Here is a 19620-nt window from a genome sequence, read left to right as displayed (position 1 = left end):
TAAAGACTAGCTGTCAGCTAATAAGAAATAAGTTTTTAAAATTAGTTTCCTATCATTCCCGACATTTCACTTGCGCTTTGGATGAGGCAGACACAGTGGAATGTCCACATACTGTTTGTCAGACGCCTACATGTAAACAATTAGAAGTTCCCGCTTTAAAGATGGAATTGGGCAAAAACACTACGCTCTGATTGAAACCATAAGCCTTCTTGGATCACTTCAGTCAGTTGAGAGAAAAAATCAGTCATGGCAATCATTCCAGGGCCCTTGTTCAAAGCCTCTGGTTGGTCTGCACGACGGCCATGTGCATTTCAATGAACCCATCTGACCTAGTTTCCCCTCGCTTGTGTTTTTTTTTTTTTTTTTTCCCTCCCTCTGTCCATTCCTCTCTTCCTCCCAGGCATCCAACCCTCTGTACAAGCAGCCCATCTCGACTCATCCAGTGGAGACTGTTTTCCAAATGCACAGCAAGTCATACAACGGAGGAGTCCACTGATCCCTTACCTTCTGCTTTGGGTTGGGGACACGGCTGGACCGGTCCAGTAGGGCACTGTTTACAGTTCTATAATGGAGAACAGAGATCGACCTTTTGGTGAAGGACTTTAACAGACTGGTGTACTGCCATTTGTTTTTTTGCTTTTTTTTTTAAACATGACCTGAACTTTTTGCGACCCTTTCATCGGAACTAATGACTGAACTATGAAGTATGGTTGTATGATGTGCTGACCTGAACTTTCTTCTTTCTTTCTTGCTGTGATGAGGAAGACTTGCAAGATGAGCTCAGATAGTTTCTCTAAAAATTATCTGATGAATAGATGAGATTTGCTGCCCCCCCCCCCATCATGGACTGCTTGTGAGAATTTGCCAATTCCACTTTTCTAACCACAGTCCTCCATCATGAGGGATGCAGTTTGCATTACATTGTACAGATAAATGAGGCATTGATTGTGTTATGTGATTGTGTGCATTTTTTTTTAACAAGAGTGCCTTTCACATCAACCTAAAGCTGCATGCCACATGTACAGCGGCCAATCTCTTGAAGTGTATAAATGTATCCGAGAACATACTGTGTTTTGCTGATACGTTTGGTACTAACAGAGCAATAACTTTCTTACCATTTTGTTTTGCACAATGTATATTAGATTCAGGTTTATAAAGAGATAAATAAGAATACCATTCACTAGTTTGTGTGTTTATCATGCCTCACATTTCTGTAGGTCTCTTAAGTGTTGAGTGAGAGTTCAATAACACTGTGTTGATCGTCAGTGAAAGTGTCTTATTTCATCTGGGAGGGATTGAAATAGGGCCACTTGGAAATGGTACAACAGTCTGAGTCCCAGCAGTCTCATCTCACACCCATCCCAGCAGAGGAGGAATACTCATGGAACTGATTCCTGCCTTTAAACATGGCACTAAATATTTTGGGTGCAACTGTGCAGCAGAATTATGTAGTTCATGCTCCAGGACCAGTAATTTATTGGTTTACTCTGCTGTCAAATCTGAGCAATAAGGAGCCTGAGGTTGTTACAAGCTTTGTTTTGCACTGTGATGAAAGCTATGTCCATCTCTTTCCTCTGCCCTGATTTCATACGGTTTCATGTCTGACTTTAAAAACATTCCAGCAAATATGATTAAGCCAAGCCTAGCCAACTTTAGCCTGCTGTGACTGCACTTTGAAAAGGGGTGTGCATGTCTGGGGCTAATGAGAGTTTAGTGGGAGTTTGAAATAAATAATGGGAAATGAATCAGGGTGTGTGACAGTCTGATATGAAGTCATGTAACACTTTTGATGGTGTGTTTGACTGTGGGTTATATTAGTGTGTTGGTATGTTGGCTCACAAGCCTTTGAAAACACAAAAGCATTTGTTTCTACACAATAATATACAAACTATTTCACCCAGTGTGTGTATATATGTTGTAATAACTGACACATTCAATGTTGTCCACAATGTTTTCTTTAGACATGCATTGATTTAGGAATATGTCAATATTTTGTATATTTTGTCAAATGTGTCTGCATACATTGAAATTGGTTCTATACACAAGCATTACAGAACATGTACCTATGTGTTGTTTTTTAGCCAGGGGTAGAAATGCTGTAAAATACCTACAATGCACATATTTTTTGAGCACTAGCCCAGTGTCCCCTAGACATTCTACACTTCTGGAGTACAATAAATGCAGTCAGGTTCATTAGTATTTGGACATTGACAGTTGTTTCGTCATTTTGCGGCCGTACCACCTCAGCAAATGTGAAGTTACCAAGATGTGATGGAAGTGTAGACTTCTATATTTCATTCAGGGTTTAACAAGTGTTGCTTCACAGTGTGCTTTAGGTCATTATCCTTCCGTTCTGTGAAGCACTTGACTGGATCTTCTCAGCACTTGACTGGATGTAAGCAGAAAGTATAGCTCTATACACTTTATAAATCATCCGGCTATTTCTCCTGGCAGTCATATCATCACTAATCACCGGTCAACCAGTCCCATTGGCACATGCCCACGACATAACACTGCCTCTACCATGTTTGACAGATTATGTGGTATGCTTTATATCATGAACAAACAAAAGAATCTTGTTCTGGAGCTAGGAAGACCTTTTTTATGGTTTCTTGTAGGCTAATATGGTCTTTATTTTCTTGACTGTTCTGTGTTTGTTTCTTTCTCTTTACTTACTTATCTCTTAATTGTAAATTTTGAAAATGATGCGCCTACCTCCTTGCGTGTTCTTGATTTGACCAGCTGTTGTGAGTTTTCGTCTCCCTTGAAATCAGTTACAGTTACATTCATTCTGGAATAATGAGAACAGGCCACACCATGGCATAAAACTGCTTATCAGTCAACTATCCAATTACTTTTGAACCTTTGAACCTCTTCGTATACAGCCCAGAAATGCAGCCTGGGTTGCAAGTTTCTTCTGGGGGAAAATGCATCACAGGGAAAAAAACAAGCAGATCAAGTTGTTTTTTTATTCATTCTAATTAATGCAAAGAAATGAAAATGAAGGAGGCACAATGTAACAGGCTCCAAGGTTTGCGCCGCAATTGCAAGAGGCCGGACCTTTCTGGTAACATCACACAGCCTGGTTAGACTGATCTATTTGTGTGACCAAAATACTTCTAACAAGGAGTCTTTATAGGACAGTCGCCCACTCTTCCTCGGCTGTAGCACAAACTGTGTTTGAAACTGTCCTCTTATTCGCTATATGGTGCACTACTTTGGGGTTCTACCATTTTGTAACGATGTCTGAAAATGTAATGCCGCATTTTATATATATTACAGCGCACTGTAATATATAGTGTGCACATGATGCAGACCAATGGATATGGTTGTGGTTGGTGTGGCACAACAGATAACACCACTACCTGCCACTGAGCTACCACACCATGTGGGAGACTGGGGTTCGATTCCCGGTCTGGGTGACTATGCTGCGCTACACCAATAAGAGTCCTTGACTCCTAACACTCCATTGGCCCACCTCTGTAATATGAGTAACCATGTAAGTCGCTCTGGATAAGAGCGTCAGCTAAATGCCATAAATGTAAATATGGAATTCAGACTGTTTATGTGATGCACTTACGCTCACATACAAAACAAGGGGTTTGAATTCATTCACTACCTTGTTGAGTTCTGTTCATTGTAATCATGCTCAATATACAGTTCTAGGCTTTGGAACACAGCTAACCTTTCAAAGCCCCTTTTATCCAAAGAAGCTTTCAGTGTGCATCAGACCAACTGACCATCATCCACCAGGACATGAGAGGTCATTTCAAACTGAACGTTATATATTTACTTATTCATCGAATGCATGAGTATTATTATATTCATTTGTGTTTAGGGGTTATAGATAAAGCGTCCCATGTGTTTGATGTAAGCTGTACTTATGTAATCACATCTTTTGGAAGTAAATATGAACATTCAGCTTTAATATCAACACTTCTGTTAGACATTATACAAGTTCAAGAAAACTGCCAAGTGTGCAGCGTGATGTGGGAAAATGGCTTGTTTATTGAACTTGGAAGAGAAAGCAGAACAAATTTCCCGGATGTTCACTGAACCTAAGAGCAGTGGTGTCTGTTTTTGAGGTTATATTTAACACCTGGCTGGAACTCACTAGATAATAGGTCTACTCTCAGGCCGTTTTCAACCCAGCCAGGCTGTGTGTGTGTGTGTGTGTGTGTGTGTGTGTGTGTGTGTGTGTGTGTGTGAGAGAGAGAGAGAGTGAGTAAAAGAAAAACATCCTTTCCTCTGTCCACCCAGCAGCAACCCACTTCATCCATCTCGCACGTACTCTCTCATTGACTCACTTCAGAAACACTGGGTGTTGACGCAAAGGCTTTCCCAGTTGCCCTGCATTTAAATCCAAGGGCAACAAGAAGAGAAATGCAGACATTTAATGTCGCATACGAACATCGGCCTGGATATTCTTGGTTACTGTTTAAAGTGTACACCAGCCACTTACACAACAACCACTAATAGCCACACGGCTTCTATTTCTGTGCTTTTATGACCCAGCATGTGGTCTTGAGTGCTGTGGAGAGTCCCATGGGTGAAACGGGTGATATGGACACAGATGTGGTAATGGAGCTCCGCAGGCTGTTATCTGTGATCTGAGTATTTTAATCGTGTAGTTGGCTCAGAAGTGTCAGGTAGTGGGAGGTCTCCTGCAATAGAGCCTGAAGATAGCATCCACAGCCAGAACGCTCAGACGGGAGTGACGTCATTGACTCAGGAAGAGGCCAGTGTCCCAGACAGGGGAAATGAAAGTAGGTTAAAATGTTAGCGGCTCACTCAGAGAGATGGACCGACAGAACTAAATAGCATGACCCTTAGTGCTGGCGATACCTTTAACCCGGATGTGAGGCCTGATAGTGGTTTGAGTGGAAAGGATAATGATGATGACCAATGGTTTCCAAAAGATGATTTTTTTTGAGACATGACATTGTATTTCTATTGAATAATCTCACAGACTGCAGAACGGTTGATGAAGGCCACTGTTTATGATTATAAACCTAAACACTAACTACAGTAACTTAGCTTACTGTATTGCAGGTTATTTCATTGAGCTCAGTATAGAAATGTAAAAGGCTTCTTAGACTTAGAGTTGTAGAACCATTTTTGGTGCCAGAGTGCCATTTTTTAAAGGTTCCTTTAAAGAACTATATACAAGAGATATGAAGAACTCATGAAAAAACTAATAACCATCAAAAGAACAAGTTATGCATTCAAATGGTTCCTAGCATCGTTATGATTTGGTTGTGGTTGGTGTGGCGCAACAGATGGCACAACCTGTCAGTGAGCTACCACACCATGTGGGAGACTGGGGTTTGATTCCTGGTCTGGGTGACTATGCTGCGCTACACCAATAAGAGTCCTTGGGCAAGACTCCCAACACTACATTGGCCCATCTTTGTAATACGAGTAACTTTGTAAGTCGCTTTGGATAAGAGCGTCAGCTAAATGCCGTAAATGTAAATGTAAATGATTGTATAAAGATTGTTGGTTCATAAATTAATTTGTCTGGTTTTCTCCAAATTTGGTACTGGCAATTAACCCACCCTTTAACTAGCAATGCTCCTGACACTAGGAGGGTAAGGACTTAACACGCCTTTTCCGGAACATGCCTTTTGCTGCACAGCCAGGCAGCCGACATTCTCTGAGGAAAGCACTGGGTCTTCAGCTTCGCTGCACCAGCTAACAGACGCTTGTGTTGGCCAACATCACTTAAGAGTGATGAGGGGAGAAAGTGCCATCTGTCCACCTGAAGAGAGAGTGACCAATTGTGCTTTCTTGGACACCAGGTGCATTTGACCGCTGAGCTAATCAGCTCCCCCCCCAGATCCCCCAGATCCCCCCAAATCCATGGTGTTTAGTTTTTAAGGTGTGTATGGTGTATATACCAGTTTTCTAAAGCAATATCTTTCAGAGTATTAATGCAGAGTCTGGAGTGTTGGATATTCATAATATAATGACAAATTAAAAAACAGACCTTTCCTCTTCTAAGGTTCAGTTTTAGTCAGCAAACACAGTTAAACTTTTATTTTTCCATTAAGCGTTTGTTTTCCCCTGCCATTAATTACTGCACTGCTGTGACCACTTTAGGAACCTCAGTAAGTCCTTAGATTTACAGGTCTGTGGTTAGGTGAAAGTTTTTGTACTTTACCATGTTTATAGGGAACACAGGCCTTTTCACACAAACTGCCACTGCTTGGTAAGTATTGGAATCGTAAACTGAATGTTCCTCTCTGTGGTTGGAAAACTGACCAGATGAGAAGAGCTTCACTCACTGTCTGCATATTCCATTTGTCTGCAGAAGACAGAAACTCATTTCAGGCACTGGGGCTGTGTATTGGCAAGAACCTGCCGATGCTATACAAAGAAACATGATACAGGGGTTACAATTCAAGACAATATACTGCAATCTCAGTAAATGAAAGGTTGATTTTTTTATGCAATCAGAACAGTAGGACAACACTGCTATCTAGCGGTCAGGGTTTAAACACATCACAAAATGAACCACTGCATTTCATTCAAATCAATAACATGGTTCTGAGAATCGCTACAGCATTGCGCAATATAATATCACAATACTTCTATATTTTGATATTTTCTTACACCCTCAGTTGGCATGAAGTTGTCATTGAACAGCCTCCTCTCCTGCCCTACATTCTGCACAGCTTAAAATCCTGCCTCTCCATCACCTGTTCCTCGTCAAACGTCCAGATCCTCAGATTTCCCAGTGCTGCAGTGCTCTTTCTCTTGATTTGAAGTTGATTGGGTCGTCTCCAACTGTATTCTCTTCTCAAAACACATTCCCTCCACGTATATAACTAACGTATTTTTATTTGCCTTTTTTATGATTTCTGCTCTGAGTTACACTTCCCTTTCATCTAGAAACGTGAGAGTCAAGTGCTTTTCCATCTGTCTGGACTCGACTGATCTTCATTATCTGCTATTTCTAAGTGCACTCTACCCACTGAGATGCACCTTTAAAGGAAAACTTGATCACTTCCAATCTCTCTCTCTCTCTCTCTCTCTCTCTCTCTCTCTCTATATATATATATATATATATATATATGTTTTCTTTCTCTCATTTCATCTTATTACTCAAATGCTCTCTCTCTCTATATACTTTTTCTTTCTCATTTCATTTTATTTCTCTCTCTGTCTCTCTCTCGCTCTCTGTCTTTCTATACTTTTTCTTTCTCTCATTTCATCTTATTACTCAAATGCTCTCTCTCTATACTTTTTCTTTCTCATTTCATTTTATTTCTCTCTCTCTCTCTCTCTCTCTCTCTCTCTCTCTCTTTCTATACTTTTTCTTTCTCTCATTTCATCTTATTACTCAAATGCTCTCTCTCTCTCCCGCTCTCTCTCTCTATCTCTCTCTCTCATTCACTCAGTACACTCTTTGTGTATTTCCCTCTCACTCAATGGTCTTTGCTATTTTGTCTCACAACACTCTTCCCCTCTTGCTCCTTAATCCCCCTCCCTTTACCCTTCCTTCCCTTTACACCCCACCCCCCCAAACTATCCTGTTTCCTGAACCCACATTATATTCTCATTAGGTGTGAATGGTAATAAAGGCTGCAGTAGGAAACACTGAACATGGTTCCAGAATTCTGTGATGTTTTGTGTTAAAAGGGCAGAGACTTAGGATTAAGCGGAGATCAAGCTTTCTTTGTTATGTAAATGCTTAGTGATGTTTACATAAGTTGATGTGTCCTGTGCACATCACCAGGCTGCGATGGTGGAATCTGTGTGTGCTGTTCTTTAGCTACAGTGAACTTTTACCAAAAAGGTCACATTGTATAAGTATCTGGTTTTGCTTGCCTGTCACTGATGGGGAAACATTCCCTGGAAGAATCTCCCAAACATGTTGAATATATCATCTGGTGTTTGTAATTTTACTTAAAGCAGTAAAAGCATTCTCACCTGTATTTGTTTTTGCAGTGTTTTAATGCTGTATTTTCATCAGGTACATCAGTGTCAGACAAGCAATAACAACAACAATGTGTGTTAACATCATCTCACATGCACTCTATTACAAGAGATCTCTCAGCCAATAGTGTTTCAGTAAAGGATTTTTAATGACCAGGAAGCCAAACAGAAGACTGGCTGAATGAGGCCACCTGCTGGACACACATTATCTATTGGTTGTCAAGAATACGCATGAAGTCAGATGCCTTGCTCTGTAAAGTAGTGCCATCATCTGGATAGAGAGCAGAAGTGCAAAAGAGAACTTTTCTACTCTCAAAACTAAATTCTAATGTATGTTTTTTCACTCAACTTTATGTTAATCAAGTTCTCTAGTTTAACTAAGCATTAATCAAGATATTATAAACACAAGCGCTAGCAGTTAAGAAGCGGCAACAATCATACCCGGCCTTTGTCACAAAGCAGGCCTCTAAAATGTATATAGATTTTAAAGGAAATATACTTTGTAATCATGTTTTCTTTGTGCTCTACACATTCTTTTTAGAACAGCACCAGAGTGAGCATCAACCTCCCATGTCTGAGGGGTGATTTGTGGTGCTGCCCACCACCATATAAACCTATAAACACTTGATGAACACTTGGCAATGATCAGCTGCAGTGAGAATAGTTACTATATAGTTAAACATACCTATAATGTTGCTAATATATGTGTATTTAAATGTTGGATGATCATATTTTGATTTTCAATCCATTGGTTGTGTCTGGGCGGCTTCAAGTAGGCCTTGGTTGTAGGTCCATGATGGCGTGTGTTTGAGGCTAGAAGGAACTCTAATAATAATGACATAAACATTTACTCATTTACCAAAACTAATAAATAGCCTTAATATTTGACCAAATTATCTTTTCAATTTCAAATTCAATCTGAGTGTCTCTCCAAAAAGAAAAAAGTACATCAATAAAATAGAAAATTCAGATAAAGTCAAACTGATTTGTGTTTATGAACATTTGTGTTCAGGTATTTTTAGGCTGAGGACATGTCTGGGAAAAAGAAGACATCTGGTCACCCTAATAAATGTATATAAACATGTTTAGATGGTTGGTGGGGTGTGGCAATGGAAAACACCACTACCTGCCAGTGAGTTGGTAGTGCCCATGTGGAAGACTGGGGTTCAGTTCCTGGTCTGGGTGAGTATGCTGTGCTACACCAATAAGAGTCCTTGGACAAAACTCCTAACATTACAATGGCCCTCCTCTGTAATTCGAGTAACCTTGTAAGTCACTCTGGATAACAGCGTTAGCTAAATGCCATGAATGCAAATGTCCATCCCCTTCGAGTGCAATAATCATCTTCATGTTGGAAAAGCACTCCCAGTGTTGACTCCTGTTTAGCACCAGTCCATGTGTTTTTTTCACAGCCACTGCCGGTGATCTGTATCCCTCAGCTTCTTGACAAATGCATGTTTATAGCAGTCCATGAGATGTGTTATGCCAGTGGTGTCGTGAATTACATCCTGCAACTGTAGGGGGAGTTCAGGAGCAAAACATACCAATTCTCACATAATGCTGCTTTAAATCTGGTTCTGGTGTGAAATAAGGACATTTTCCCCCTGCTGAGCCTTCTTAAAAATAAATACCTGCTTGTCCACATTTGATAATTGATCCTTCTAAATATACAGTCTCAATATCAGCTCTCTATTAGTTTTTTATGCAAAACCACATCTAACTATTGTTCTCATTCACAATTGACCCTGCTGCCATGGGGTTTATGGGCACATCCAGTAAAATTGGGGATGAATAGAATTATTTATTGACAGATCCTTCAAAATAGCAACTTTTGAAGTGAGTGTAATCTCACATTTCCACAAGTGCTAAAAAACCTTGTTAAAAGTTATAACACAGAAAGGCTTCTTACACACTGAGGTGTATTATTCAGTAACTACAGGGACTTCTGTAGAAACTGGTGAAGCTATTCTCTGGTAATAGAAGTTTGTAATAACACTTTTGGCCTACCAGCAGTCAATAGACTGTTTAGGGGCTTAACTGCTTAGGGGCTTGCAAGTACTTTTTGTAATCAGATTACATATTACATGTTGTCTGTGGTTACATTTAAAAAGTACCAGAGGGATGGTAAGTTTGAATGTCAATAGTGATGACCAATAACTGGACTTACTGGACAAATGCAGGAAAATGTCTTTTGAGAGATATTATTTTAAGATTAGAATCTCCATTTCCATAAAACAAAAACAGAAATTTTCCAGTGAAACAAGCTGACTTGACAGACTGTGTTGTGCAACTGTCAAACATGTGCTGTGTTAAATTGCCAAACACTGACATTGGACAATTTAGTTGTGGTCATTGGAAGTCCTGGAGAATGTCCACTAAAGAGAGGTGTTCCACTGGTGACTTAATGGGATAGTTACTGTTATATTTGTATGCCTTCATACCCAGACAGAGCACCACTTTCAGTTTGGCACACACTACAGCAGGATGTTAAGTCATAGTGTGGCAGCCATAAGACAACACTGTAAAAGCCACAGTGAACAAAGAAGTCCTTATCCTTCACTCCTCCCCTGCAAGGGCTAATGTGAATGAGATTAACTGGGCAAATTATGTCCAAATGTGCTGTGAGTGCAAAGCAATACATTTAAAATTGTGATCTTTTTTATTTATTTATTTATATTTATGGGGAGAATGTAAAAAGTTTTTCTATGTAGTTGAACATAAAACATGTACTTTTGGTCATCTTCTCATATTCCCATAATGTCGTCGTACGTGTCTTACGTCATTCATCTTGCGTCATACATGTCTCTCAAGATTCACTCTGTTTTGTGTCTTTAAACAATGTAGCAATCTGTTGTTCATAGAAAGCATCTACAAGAGTTGTAACTTTAATAGTTTTGGGCTAAGGATGTGTGCATGGCCAGAGTTTGATATCCCAAAAGAAGCACCCACACACTCTGGCTCATATCCCTAGGTGTCTCCTCCACTCTACAGCTGAGGGAATGTTCCAGTCCAGGACACTATGAGCAATGCTTTACTGTATGAAAACCACAAGCCACATGGATCACTTTATGACTCATGAGCTGTGTGTAATATGGAATGATGGACTTTCCCAGGAGAGTGAAATGCACATAATGTAATTTAAGAGTCATTAAGAAAGATGATTCAACACCTCTAAATTGAAACTCATTGATGTTCAGTTCAATGCTGAGAACATTTAAGCAAAAGCTGCAAGCGATTCGTTGTGAGTGGATTTTACGATGGTAATATCCTTTTAAATATCTTGCTGTTGGTTTAAATATAGCACACAAGTCACACCAAATACACACCAATGCACCCTTTTGTTGTATTATAATAGGTATTTTTAAATGTAATCAATAAATTAATAAAATGCCAATACTACTACTGCTATTACTATAGTCTACAGTAACCAGGAGGCCTGGAGTGAACACTAACTAAGTAGACCTTTCATGTATGTAGACTACACTGAAGAATAGTGGTCAGTTTCGGTCAGTTAACACGTCACCTATCATTTCAGTTGTGATGTCTCATATTAATTATGCCTTCACAGAGTAAATAAGGTGATGAAATGTTGTATAGTAATACTTTGGATGATGGTCTAAGACACTGTTTACACCTGGTCACTGCATGTGCATAGTATCTGGACTGTATCCTGTTAAGATTTTAGCCACATACGTTTCCACTCGGTAGTTCAATGCATCTCCAGTTAGCCAGACTAAAATCTGGTCACTGTATGGGATGGAATACGCAAATTTTTTCGTTGTGTGGCAATTATTATCAGTTGTACTGGAGTTTTAATTGTCAACTGTGTCTTGGAGATGTGGATGCATTTACACTACAATAATGTGGCTCAAATACGTCTCCTGAAGTGGTTTGAGTGACTGAGTTTGTATCTGTTCTAAATGTGCCCTGGGTGTCTTTACACTTGCATTTTTTTGTGGCCTTATCTAGATATAATCCTGATACTCGAACTGTGTGAGGTAACCAGGTGTAAATGGAGTGTAACAGTACCCATTTGAGATTGTTTTTGATTCCATGTTCACACTCCATTCAAATCTGGCTTGTATATTGCTTTGTTAATCATCAGTAATCTCATGTGACCAAAATAACACAGTAAATTTGAGACATTTTCAGCCTCAGAATTTGATTGGTTAAAAACTTTCTTTAGATTTGTGACGACAGCTCAAAGAAACATTAAACAAAGGAAATCAGGTGTAGACATTAATGAGGTACTAAAAATAATGAATCTCAAGACCCCGGTCTTGGTAGCCCACAATTAGCAGGCAGAAAAATGTGTTGCAGTCCAAAGCCAAAATCATAGAAACAGTGAGGTTGGGGGTAAGTGTTCACTGCATACAAATGAAAAGGCGAGTCAGTTTAAAGTGGGAAGGAGGCCCACACTGCGCTGCAGCTCATTTTCAGGAGAACTACAGTCTCCTCCCACCAGAGTTGTCTGGCCTGGGCGGATATCTGCAACAACTGCAGCTGCTACTTAAAGCTGGCTTTCACATGTTCAGATTAGTTCATTGTGAGGGGCAGAAGGATCTCGCTGTCACTGACGGGGCTTTGTACACATCTGGGGATGAAAGCAGTGCACATTTTAGCCGCTGTTTTTACCTTAGGACTCGTCCTGAAGGAGACTCAGGCCTGGGGGTACAAGAATGGGATACTTCACAACTCCATTTGGCTTGGTAATTATTCATCTTCTTAACTTTTACAATGATGTGAAATAATATTGAATATTGAATGATAACACTGTATTTTGAAAGTAATATATGACTAGAAGATGTTCTGGGAAATGGATATTTAGTTATAATTAAGTTTTTAATCATTAGTTCATTTCTTTATTTAAAAAAAAACACTGTTAAAACCATAGGAATATACAAAGCACTACTGAAAAACATGTATCTCCAAAATGACTTTACAGGAGAAGGCAAAATGGACTTAACCTTTAATGGTAGTCAAAGTAAAAATAAGAATAAATTTCATTTTGAGTCATTTATAGCATTTCTATTGGTCTGTTTATTCAGAAATGATTTACACTGTATACAGGATAGCTACAATGTAGAAAACTACAAATGGGCAAAAATGGAGATATGTTTTTCATTGGAAAGCGGCGATATATAGTACATTTCTGTAAGTGTGTTTACTGCCACTTCGGCCACTCAGTCACTGTAGGAGAGAGGCATTTATGACCCATTCAATGCTAACAGTCCATCCTGCCTCTGAGGGGGCCTTGTAAAGTTTGGGAAATGACATCACAGTGTGGCAAGACACCGCAATGTTGCATTGAAATGACAGATATAAGGTGTAATTACTTCAGTAGAATTGAGTCATGCAGCTCTGATGACACACTCAGAGGTACACAGATGAGGTACTTTGAATGAACACTATTCAAATATGTGTATCAGTTACGCATGAATAAAAGATGATACAGCAATGCAATTGCTCTCGTCTCCATTTACGTTTTTAGCAAGAATTGTGTTGACGTAACAGATTCAATAAATGAGCAAGTTGTCAAAACATTTAAATCATGTAAATTCCGGGGGTGGGGTAATCTGAGAACAATGGTCTGTTACTTTGTATTTCTCTCATTTTACACCCACGTCACTAAAAGTTTGAATGGCTGTCTTTTACTTCAGCAGCAATCTGCTCTTCGTCTCTGAGACGCTGGCTGATAAACATTATACCTTGCTTTTTCCCACGACAGCACATCTGGAAAGCATAAACAACTTGTTTACAGTTATACATCATGGGCTTTTCCTTTATTTCACATTTGTGGGTAATGAGGTTGGAGCACTCCAGGGCTTCTGTTGTTCATGTGCACCTTGATGGGAGAAGCCAGCAAAGCTTATTAGCAGCCTGAAGTGTGTGGGTTCCACGAGGTCATGCATGCATGATGTCAAAACAAGTCAAAAGCAGTTTGCTGATCCAAGAGGCATGAAAACTGTGACAGATGCCAACTTGGACACATGAAACATTTGCCTCAGCTGTTTTACTTATCATGTCCAAAAACAGCTGGTTCTTGAATATTCAGTGGATGTCTCTGGAACAGTGTCTCTTTTTTTTCTGCTTTCGAGTGTGTTGAAATGGTAGTTACACTGTTTTTCATGATTGACAACAGTATTATAAAACACTTTTCTTGCACTCTTAAATAAGAACTATTTGAACGTGTAACCCCTCAAACCCTGTTTACTTTCATACCTACATTACTGTCATAATGGACTACAGGTTTATAGAATAAATAGAACCCAGTGGGACTCCACAAAATCTGCCATATCAGACTTTTCAGGAAACAAATACATGTGATATATTGACAACCTGTTTATTCAAATGATTCTATGTGGCACCAAAAAATGGGTTCCTGCTGTTGCCACATGTTGTAGAACCTTTTTGGTACTTTGCGGAGCCCTTTTTGCTATGAGTACAGATCATAAAACAACTTAGAGGTTGAGATGTTGAGCAGACCCTGTGAGATCTGCTTGTGGGACCACTTTGAAGTTGATAATAGCACTGATTGAGGCTGATGTTTCTCTCTTTACAGAGCAAGCGGCTGGAGTTTATCACCGGGAATCTCGCAAGGGCAGATATCAGCTAACATATAAGGAGGCCAAGGCCGTCTGCAAGTTTGAAGGGGGGACACTGGCCACTTACGATCAGCTGGAGGCTGCCAGACAAATAGGTCTCTGTCGCCATTTTTGGCTATGGTCTGATAACTGTGCGAAGTGAGGAGAAGATTGTCCTCCATTGTTAGATACTGAAGACTTCAGGATTTAAGAATTTAAGGGTCATACTGAGGCTAACATGCACAAACTAAATACAGAAGGAACTTTAAACTGCTCCCAGATAATTCTGTAGATTGTCAGTGTGCAATGACAAAATTATCAGTTTTAGCTTGTTTGTATGCAGCCTCCGCCTTTGTACCGCTAAATGTTTGTGATTTGAAATGGCTCGTAGTGATTTGGGGAGGTCTGCCTCTCCTTTTCTCTTTCTCTTTGCAGACCTCAAATTGTACCAATATGCTGTAGAACACAGTAGGTCTTTATTCCTCATAGACCCAAACAATCACACTACGGATTTCCTACAATTATCCATTTCCTAGGGGACCAGGTTATTTTCTGGGGAACTGTTCAGTGTCTTCGGAACAGATTATCTACCAGCAGAGTGTGGTTTATACAAAAATGAGATCATTTGCAAACAAGAAAGGACCATATAATGGCTGGACTGTCCTAGAATTATTAATGTACTGTGTGAAAAATGTTTTGTTATTAAAATGACGCAGGATTCTAATAACATTTCTCTGGTTTCCAAAGGCTTTCACGTGTGTTCAGCTGGATGGTTTGATAAAGGCCGTGTGGGATATCCCATTGTCAAATCTGGAACCAACTGCGGTTTAGGCAAGATTGGGATCGTTGATTACGGTTATCGGCTAAACAAAAGCGAGAGATGGGACGTGTACTGCTACAACCCCAACTGTGAGTAAGACTAAAACACAAATGCTAGTGAGGCAATTCTGGGAGGGATGCCAATAGCCCATGGACAGAGGGATAAAGTGCATTGAAATCATATAGTGTTTATACAGACAACTCCTCAAATTGGCATGAAGTCCAATCCAGATTATCATTGGCAAGAGTTTTGCTTTGTGTGGGTGGTAGGTTCTGTGAGGTTCTGAGGTTTGTTTTATATCCTGAATCACACAGACATCAGCGTCTATGGACATACAGACATCAGTGTCAAGCTGAGTGTCGGCCAACTGTGAGGGTGAGTTGATTTGTGGTCTGCCCTGAGACTCATACAGCTGAGGCCAAGGACCAAGGAAAATATGATACCATGACTGATGGGTAGAAACACTGTCCAGCGAAGTTCAACGCAATAAATGATTCACCCAAGTTAAAACCAGTTGAGCGTAACGAAACACTTTATACACGTCTTCCAAACATGTGTCTCTTTAACAACATTGTGTACTCTTTTGCAATGATGTGAATCTCAGAATTGCCATGAACATCCAGAGAAAAAAAAAGGTTGATGAAGGTTTTACAAGCCTTGGTGGGACTGCATTCTGATGACAGTGCACCACTAGAACGCCAGCTACATTTGACACTGGACACCTTCTCTAGGATTTTTATTTGTTTAGAGAAAGTGAAAGGATGGGGAAGCCAAGCATCTCGAATAGCACAGCATGTTTTATTTATGTAGTTATGTTGTCAGGTGGTAGCTTTGAACATACTTGGTTAACTGTACATAAGTCATTTATTAATAATTAGTCCTTTTATTATAATTATTGAAATGTATGAATTATAGTTGTACTAAATTGTTCATTATCCATGATTTTACTTATTGTTCTCCTAATTATTATTATTTTTGTTTGTTTTCATGACAACACCCAACTACTCATATTAAATATATAAAATAAGATGAAACTACTGTCACCACAAATGGAAGAATGAGGCTGGATGCAGTTTATTTACACAGACAGATTTATCTACACAAGTGCAGTCTCCACAAAACATGATAAAATAATTGCCAGCAGAGTGTGTCATATAAACAATCTGAATATCCTCGGAGAAGCTGCACTAAAACCTTCAAACCAAGCAATGCAATGGATTATGGGAGTTTCATGTCCATTAAGTGTACATAGTTTGTGCACTATATATTATGGTGCATTGTGGGATTGTTACAGTGCAGAAAATTCAGTACTACATTTTCGGGGACAGAGGACAGTTTAAGACTTTGGACATGGCCTCAGTCATTAAGGTCTTTAATTCAGGTGAGGGTGAGGGGCCAGTTATTAGAACTACGGCGAAGCAGAGTGCTGTAGAGAATGAGAGACCAGAAGTATGTAACAAAAGGAACGAAACTTTTCCACTACTGCTTGGAAGTAGGTTTCTGTGGAATAGAACACCTGACAACATCTCAAACAGAACCTTTGGCCTGTTTACAATTTTATATCCACACTTAATGAAGATGGCAAAACATACCCATATTTGGATATAAAACGTAAAAAGAAAGTAATCATATGTGGCATTATAGTTTAGTATAGCAAAATCCCATTACTTTGCCAGTCTGGCAGTTTGGTGCACACATGACTGAATATGTTTTTTAAGACCTGTTGGAAAAGCGTCCCAGGAGGCTCCTGGGACGTATAAAGCTCCTGGTTGCTTGAGAGAATACCAAATGCATGTAAAGCTGCATCCAGCCACAGGAGGGGCTACTGTGAAGAACTAAAACCAAAGGTTTTGGTCACACTTTTTTAGTCACTGCTTGAGAATGTATAGTTTTGATGTCTCCAGACTGGATAGATGGTAGTGTATGTTATAATCAAACACACAAACAGTAGATATTACACTGTGTACATGTGAGTAAGTGTGTGAGGGAGCAAGAGAAGTGATATAAGATTTAGGTAAGACATGGCTTTATCATGGCATGCAGCATGATTATGCATTCCTTTTTGCATATGTAAAATTCCTCTGAACTACACATCCTTTGGTTCGGTAAAGAACCGCTAAATGGATCATTCTTTAGTCAGATGTGTGATTGTAAAGAAACGTGTTTAACCCCTTAAAGCAGAAAGGCTGATTACACACAAAGTCATATTACTCCGTAACTATAGGACTTCTGTACAAACTGGTGGGGCTATTCCTTGGAAACAGAAGTTTGTAATAACACTTTCGGCCCCCCGGTGGGGCATAGGCTGTTTGAGGGGTTGAAAACATAAAAAATCTTCAAATATATCTTTGTGGCACCTGTTAAGAATGTAGACTGGATTTACACTGCATTGTTGTGCTAATTACTACTGTTGCAGCACACAGTAATTAAAGAATTAAAAAACTGGCTGATTAATAAAGGAATTTGTGGTTGACTTAACCCACATAATCCACTTTTTCTTATACACAGCTAAAGAGTGTGGTGGAGTGCATACAGACCAGGAGAAGGTTTTACTGTCGCCTGGTTATCCAGATGAGTACCCCGATGAACAGATCTGCTACTGGCACATCCGTCTGCGCTATGGCCAGAAGATCCGATTGCGTTTCCTTGACTTTGACATAGAGGATGACACAGACTGTCTGAGTGATTATCTGGAAATCTATGACAGCTATGATGACATCTCTGGATTTGCTGGAAGGTGTGGAGTTAACAAATCTGTCAGCATTGAATTTGTTGGGAATAACAAGTTAATAATCTGCATTGATAATGTGTAGAGGCATTGAAAACATTCAAATTTCCTAATAATCTATTTTATCTATGCAGGTTTTGTGGGGATGAACTACCTGAAGACTTTATTAGTACAGGTATGATTTATTGATGATCCCTGTCAGAATCACATTTCCACAGATCTCAAACAAATTGGAAGACCTCTCAGAATGATTGATCTGATTTGCTTGTATGTTTAAATGGCTAAACCCTAGAGATATCACTGCTGTGGTACACATTTACTTTTACATACAGTATTGATTACATAGATTGTAACATAATTTATTACATTCACACTTGATTCAAATTTTGGTGTCAAGAAGTGGCAATAATGTGGCAAATAAAGAAGTAAGGAATGTTATTCTTTCCTGTAAACAAGATCAATTCAAATCATTGTAAAATATATATTTACATGATAACCATGATATAGATTGAAGATCTGCAGCTTTACCCTTATCTATGGATATGTTTTTATTTAAGATTTCCCACTTGCTGTCTTCAGGACATTGATAACTCCTCAGTCTGTTTGTTTTTCCTATAGGTAACGTTATGACACTGAAGTTCCTCTCAGATTCCTCGGTGTCCGCTGGAGGTTTCCAGCTGGAGTACGTGGCTGTAGATTCATCACACTTCTCCAACAACGACACAAGCACTTGACCACTTAGTAAACAGACACTTTGACCCGAGAGGGTTTATTTAAGTTATGTGTTTGTGTTTTTATTACTATTATAATCCACTGTCCATGTGCAGATTATTACTTTTTTTGGTAGTTGCTTTTCAAATGGTGTTTATTACACTCTTTTTGGCTGTCTGTAACAGAGTACAGTGACAGTGAGTGGCCATAATAAAGTTACAGTCATTTTATGAAAACATTTGTGACTGCTTACATGCTGTTGACATTGTTGATAGCTGTGTATTGCCGACACTTTGCAAATAGCTTGAAAATCTACTGCAGTGAACTAAATTGTGCAGACGATTGTGAAGACGCTTCTATAAAAATTAAAGAAACATTTGACTGATGAAAATTTCTGCTAACTCAGTAGTATCTGAAAAAATAACTGGAATGACATGTTCTGTGAAGGACGAGCTGAGCATGGCTCAATAATGTATTTCCAGAGTTGTTCAACATGTTATCTCTGTGTGTTCTGTATGCATGTGCTGGTGCTGAAGTGGCCATGATGGCAAACAAACATCAAACATCACTTACTCAAGTGATTTCATTTCATGCAGGGCTTCAAGCATGTAACTTAAAACTGTTTATGCTGCCTCAAAAAGGTTATCACAGTGTTGCCACAAACGCAATATGAAGTTATTAAATATCTATTGGCAGAATGGCATGGAGGCCCATGCACAATATAAGCCTCATTTGGGTGAGATTACATTTCAATGGGGTCCTGAAGTAGATCTCAGATATCGTTGTCATTACTGTCATAACTGTTTCAACAATGTAGAGATCAAACCCGTACCATT

The 19620-nt window shown here is 39.4% G+C and overlaps 2 protein-coding genes across 2 annotated transcripts in view; both read left to right on the top strand.

The window, feature by feature from the left end:
* The window catches only part of itgb5 (integrin, beta 5), a 39930-nt gene extending 37731 nt beyond the window's left edge, over positions 1 to 2199 (top strand). The window contains exon 15 of the mRNA XM_072685910.1: positions 401 to 2199. Within this exon, the coding sequence (XP_072542011.1) occupies positions 401 to 496 (96 nt within the window). The 3' untranslated portion in view covers positions 497 to 2199. The remainder of the gene's footprint in view (positions 1 to 400) is intronic.
* Positions 2200 to 12502: 10303 nt separating this feature from the next.
* tnfaip6 (tumor necrosis factor, alpha-induced protein 6) lies at positions 12503 to 19127 on the top strand. The gene is made up of 6 exons (XM_072685126.1): positions 12503 to 12650; positions 14504 to 14641; positions 15273 to 15434; positions 17854 to 18082; positions 18208 to 18248; positions 18692 to 19127. Exons 1-6 carry the CDS (start codon positions 12542 to 12544, stop codon positions 18805 to 18807), a joined length of 795 nt encoding a protein of 264 aa, XP_072541227.1. The 5' UTR covers positions 12503 to 12541; the 3' UTR covers positions 18808 to 19127.
* The last annotated feature ends 493 nt before the right edge of the window (positions 19128 to 19620 follow it).

The sequence above is a fragment of the Salminus brasiliensis genome, chromosome 8 (genome assembly GCF_030463535.1).
Source record: "Salminus brasiliensis chromosome 8, fSalBra1.hap2, whole genome shotgun sequence".
In the NCBI taxonomy this organism is placed as follows: domain Eukaryota; kingdom Metazoa; phylum Chordata; class Actinopteri; order Characiformes; family Bryconidae; genus Salminus; species Salminus brasiliensis.
Note: the sequence above shows the minus strand (reverse complement) of the source record. Positions and strands in the feature narration are given on the sequence as shown.

Bases quoted from the DNA above. Each gene is read 5' to 3' on its own strand.
- tnfaip6 (XM_072685126.1), top strand. From the start codon at position 12,542: ATGAAAGCAGTGCACATTTTAGCCGCTGTTTTTACCTTAGGACTCGTC. The intron at 14,642-15,272 runs GTCTCTGTCGCC...TGGTTTCCAAAG, and splicing joins GGAGGCTGCCAGACAAATAG to GCTTTCACGTGTGTTCAGCT. The intron at 18,083-18,207 runs GTGTGGAGTTAA...TTATCTATGCAG, and splicing joins ATCTCTGGATTTGCTGGAAG to GTTTTGTGGGGATGAACTAC.